At 51.5% G+C, this 5671-nt stretch overlaps 1 protein-coding gene across 1 annotated transcript in view; it reads left to right on the plus strand.

The window, feature by feature from the left end:
* Positions 1-2735, plus strand: part of surf4l (surfeit 4, like) — an 8216-nt gene extending 5481 nt beyond the window's left edge. The window contains 4 exon segments of the mRNA XM_070964774.1: positions 1-19; positions 983-1172; positions 2326-2547; positions 2549-2735. The exon segment at positions 1-19 is cut by the window's left edge and continues 25 nt beyond it. Of these exon segments, the coding sequence (XP_070820875.1) occupies positions 1-19; positions 983-1172; positions 2326-2547; positions 2549-2593 (476 nt within the window). The 3' untranslated portion in view covers positions 2594-2735.
* Positions 2736-5671: the final 2936 nt, after the last annotated feature.

Raw genomic sequence — 5671 nt, forward strand, 5'->3', positions numbered from 1 at the left:
ACCCCAAGTTCCTCATGAGGTGAGTGCGTGACCTATGACCTGCCGTCAGGTACAGCCACTGTCAGTTTGTCACGTCTCGTAGAATCCAGAGCTCGTGTTCACCCGGTGGCCATTTTCCTCTGACATGCGCTCCGGGCTTCAGCTCGGATAAACAAAGTTCATCTGACCGATCAATAATCAATTCACAGCTTCCTGATTGATCAGCTGCAAAGACGAAGAGAGTGAAGAACGAGCTAACAACCTGAGGAGAAGCGTCTCCGGGCTCATTGGCTGAGCTGCAGATGGAGGGCAGGAAGCTGTAACACGCTGTCAAAGTGCCGACGTTTGCTTCGTTTACGCTCGCTCCCACGAGGAGCTGTCATCCAGCACCAGTGTGTTAGGAGGAGGCGCGTCGGCGAGCACAGGAAATGATGTCACATTAGCTCATGTTTTAAATCTGCGGTGTGATTTAAAGTGACAGCTGCAACTAACACCACCAACACTTCACATAATCACAAATAACGCTCTGTCTTGTTTCCAGACGTCTTTAGAGGCGTTTCAGCGAGCGCCTAACGCAGCAAACTGTAGCATACACGCCAACGTTCGGCAGCGCAGCGCTGAACGTTTGCTGCTCGTTAATCCTCAGGACAGGAAAAACTACGCCGCCTTAAAAACCAAACGACAGGCAGGAGTTCAGCTCAGTGAGAACTTTCCTTCATCTCCTGCCCTCCACCTGGATTTAACGTCACATGACTGCAAACAGCCTCTCAGCTCACTCTTTCCTCTGGTATCACGTTAGCCAGGAAGTAGCTGAATGCTAGTGTCAGCTCGTGCAGCTGAAGGGTCGTCACGTGACAGTGAGAAACGACCTGCCGTCCTTCAGGTTCCACTCTCATGTCTGCAGCTGCTGATCAATCAAACACACACACGTTAACGAGGCTGTGAGACAAACGATAAGACAGACGATTGACGGCGTTCACAGCAGACCGTCTCCTCCCTGCAGGAACCTGGCGCTGGGCGGAGGCCTCCTCCTCCTCCTGGCGGAGTGCCGCGGGGAGGCTCGCAGCGTGTTTGCAGGAGTTCCTTCTCTCGGTCATCAGAGCTCTCCAAAGCACCTCCTGCAGCTCGGAGGTCGGGTCCTCCTCGTCCTCATGTTCATGACGCTGCTGCACTTTGACCTCAGCCTGTTCAGTGTGAGTGACACACTTGCACACACGCACGCACACACACACAGAGTTAATGTTCAGATTGGTTCATGTCTCAACGCTCTCATGTTGGTGGAACATCACTGTGACCTTTTAAACATCTGATTATTAACGATAACATCCTGACGTTCAGGACGTGACGTCGGCCCCTTGGCTTCACCTACGTATGCTAACATGTTAGCATGTTATCGTTAACAACCTCCTCTGATCAGAAACCTCACAGCAGATCAAACAGCATCACGTTCAGGACATCAGGGGCTCTGTGGACATTAGTCTGTCCAGCATGAAATCAGGTTCTGGATGTGGAAGTACGAACATTTCTCTGAGTGAGTGAGTGAGTGAGTGAGTGAGTGAGTGAGTGAGTGAGTGAGTGAGTGAGTGAGTGAGCGAGTGAGTGTTGACTGTGGGACAGATTGTTGGACAGTGTTAGACAGTGTTGGACAGCGTCCCCAGCAGAGCTGCAGCGGAGCAGCTGAAAGACAGTGAGGTCACAGCGCTTAAAGACTGAGCTCGGCCTGCTGATGCATTCAAGGACTCTCAGATATCTGACAGTTGGCTGCTGGCCGAGCTGCAGAATTGGATCTCCCAAAAGAAGCCACGGTGACGCGTGTCACAAGTCCTTTAAATGTCCTGGACAGTTCCTCATACAGTTTATCCTTGGCTTTAACTCATGAAGTCCTTCAGTGACACATACTGAACATCCTGATTGGTCATGTGACAGGTCATGTGATTTTGTTTTCCCATAACATTTCCAAGATGTCTGTGCCAGGTTACCACGTGACCGAACTAGCTCAATTTAAAAAGCTTGTTTTTTGCTGCTAAAGGTAAGATTCAGGCCATTTAGGAATGCTAATGCTTACATCACATGTCCTTTATTCACTGAACCTGCTGTGAACACGTTTCAGATATGTATGTCACATCAGGCCTTTAACCTTAACATTTATGTCACAGTAAGAAAAATGATTACGATCTGCTCAGTTTATTTAGCTGATTCAGTTCTCTCTGTATACACACACACACACACACACACACACACACACACACACACACACACACACACACACACCTATCAGATGAGATGGTGAGCTGTGCTCTCAGTCCTGTGTGGACCCTCTTGCTGACGTGCTGCTCTTGCTTCCAGATCCTGCAGAACCTGGTGGGCTCGGCGCTCATTGTGCTGGTGGCGGTGGGCTTTAAGACCAAGCTGGCGGCTCTGACTCTGGTGGCCTGGCTGCTCTGCATCAACTTCACCTTCAACGCCTTCTGGAACATCCCGTCCAACAAACCCATGCACGACTTCCTCAAGTACGACTTCTTCCAGACCACGTCGGTGATCGGAGGCCTGCTGCTGGTGGTGGCCCTGGGGCCCGGGGGGGGTCTCCATGGACGAGAAGAAGAAGGAGTGGTGAGGAAGAGGACGGGAGAAGCTGAGTCTCTGTCGACGAAGAGCAACTAATGATAAAGAGAGGGGGAAGATAAGATGTTCAGTTTGTTTTCAGGAGAGCAGAGAATCATTCTTCGGGCTTTTATTTTGAAAAATTATTGTTTCATAAAAACAAATATGCCAAACAGCCAATCAGAGAAGACCTACTGTAACCTGCAGATCACCAAACAGAAGCACATTACAATAGTTAATCAGCTGTGAGGACGAGTCTGTGCATGCGTCCCGTCACGTGAAGCTCGGTCTGGACCTGGTCCTGATCTCTCACCTCCGTCACTGTGGAACTGGACTCCATTTCCCCTCCACCCTGAGATGCCACGAGGACGTCGAAACATCCTGAATCGATGCTTCAGATCCATTCGACCTGCCTGGAGGAAGAGGAGGAGGAAGGACTCCTCCTGAAACTCATGAAATGATGTGTAGATGAAGTGTCTTTGAAGAACTCTGATGTGCAGCTCACGCCTCGCCTCCTTCAGCCGCTGAGTGAGCAGGACGAGGACGGCTGGTCTGAAGTCTGCAGGGCGTCTTCATGTCTGACCCTCACTCTTCCTCGCTCATTCCATTTCTGCACTCCTCTCCCTCCGCATCAGATTCTCTCAGCGTTACATAATGTCTGGTGTGAACACACACACACACACACACACACACACACACACACACACACACACACACACACACACACACACACACACACACACACACACACACACACACACAGAAACATGTGGCTTTCATTCATTCATTTTTCTGTTTTTTTGAGTCAGCTGCTCCATCACCTGTGCAGCAGCCTCCACCCTCTGAGTGACACATTGCTTTGTGGAGCTGCTGTAATGCCTGCAGTGTCCAGCAGGTGTCGCCCTGCAGCAGCTGCTTCAGACGCTGGTGGTTTTCTCTTCTGTTCTCGTCTGTGGGTTTGGTTTGTTCTCGCCGTCGTCCGTCTGCTCTGTCCTTCGTTCCTGACGATCTAGAATGTTAAAACAAAGTCAAATGATTTTCTATCGTGTTTTTCTACAACATGTTTAATAAATCAGTCCAGCATTGTGAAGCAGGTGTGCTGTTTGTTTCAGCATGAGACTCACCTCAGCTGCTACTGTACCACCTGCCAGCTACACCACCTGACACACCCACCTGCCAGCTACACCACCTGACACACCCACCTGCCAGCTACACCACCTGACACACCCACCTGCCAGCTACACCACCTGACACACCCACCTTGATCTGCCTCCATATTGAACACATTCAGTTTAAGTGAACTAAACGCCTTGTTGACCTAGCTGCTCTTCATCACTCCGATGAACTCTGTAGGTTTTCTAAACATACAGACTTCACACGTAGAACCTGGACGTTTCCGGTTTGCCGTTAGCATGTTCTGTGGCTAACGTGGCTAGCAGCATGTGTTGCAGTGATGGAGTGTTTGAGGACAGTCAGAGAAAGTGACGTCCAGCCTCGTTTAAAGCTCTGTGAATGTGTCTTCAGACGGTCCCTCACATGTCGACAGAGAAACCAGGCAGTGCTGTGACAGCAGCGTCCTTCACTTCTGTAATGGCGTGATGTCACAGCGTCAGTGTGGAAGACAGCACACAGTAAAGACAACACGAGGAGCTCCTGCAGACAGTGACCACCCGTACGGGCTGCAAACACACCAAAAACAAACGGCACACTTCGCCAAACTGAAAGCTCAGAGCTTCTGTTAGCGTTAGCCTCCAACCTCAGAATCACACCGCTGCTTTTCATGCTGCAGCAGCTGGACACTCAAAACACACACACACACACACACACACACACACACACACACACACACACACACACACACACACACACACACACACACACACAATGACACACAGTTACAGCTGCTGCTCTCTGGAGAAATCAATAACTCATAATTGTGCTGTACGTTTTCGGTGTGTGTGTGTGTGTGTGTGTGTGTGTGTGTGTGTGTGTGTGTGGTGTTCAGGTGTTGCCCTTGGCTGCAATCTGCAGGTTATTAGAGGACCTGGACAAAACACCGGTCACTGTGTGTGTGTGTGTGTGTGTGTGTGTGTGTGTGTGTGTGTGTGTCACTCTGTGTGTGTGAGTGAAGGTCTTGCTGCTTGCTCCCTCGCCCTCTCCTCCTCCCCCCTCCTCCTCCTCTTCCCTCTTGTCCCCCCTGTCCTCCTCCTCCTCCCCCTCCTGCCCTTCCCTCTCCTCCTCTTCCCTCTTGTCCTCCCTCTCCTCCTCCCTCTCCTCTCCCTCTCCTCCTCCTTCTCTCCTTCCTCCTCTTCCCTCTTGTTCTCCCTCTCCTCCTCCCTCTCCTCCTCCCTCTCCTCTCCTCCTCCCTCTCCTCTCCCTCTCCTCCTCCTCCTCTTCTCTCTCCTCCTCTTCCTTCTCTCCTTCCTCCTCTTCCCTCTTGTTCTCCCTCTCCTCCTCCCTCTCCTCTCCTCTCCCTCTCCTCCTCCTCCTCCTCCTCTTCTCTCTCCTCCTCTTCCTTCTCCTCCTCCTTCTCTCCTTCCTCCTCTTCCCTCTTGTTCTCCCTCTCCTCCTCCCTCTCCTCTCCTCTCCTCTCCTCTCCTCTCCTCCTCCTCCCTCTCCTCTCCTCTCCTCTTCTCTCTCCTCCTCTTCCTTCTCCTCCTCCTTCTCTCCTTCCTCCTCTTCCCTCTTGTTCTCCCTCTCCTCCTCTCCTCTCCTCTCCTCTCCTCTCCTCTCCTCTCCTCTCCTCTCCTCTCCTCTCCCTCTCCTCCTCCTCCTCCTCCCTCTCCTCTCTGCAGCATCTTTAAATGAGTGTTTGTTGCTCAGAGTTCACACTGACATGATATCAAGAGGAAGAAAATCATCATCCTCCATTCAGCCCAAAGTTCAACAAGTTTTTTTAAGAAGAAGAGTCGGAGGGACGATCCCCTTCATTTGTCACACAATGCATGCACATGCACACACACGCCATGCAGTTGGTGAAATTTGTCCTCCGCATTCTTCCCATCCTGGTTGGCGGCGGCAGACCAGGAGCGGTGGGCTGCCAGCGGACCGGTGCCCGGGGACCCCGGTCCTGTTCGTCACCATTGGTCAG

Source organism: Chaetodon trifascialis, chromosome 6 (genome assembly GCF_039877785.1).
Source record: "Chaetodon trifascialis isolate fChaTrf1 chromosome 6, fChaTrf1.hap1, whole genome shotgun sequence".
NCBI lineage: Eukaryota > Metazoa > Chordata > Actinopteri > Chaetodontiformes > Chaetodontidae > Chaetodon > Chaetodon trifascialis.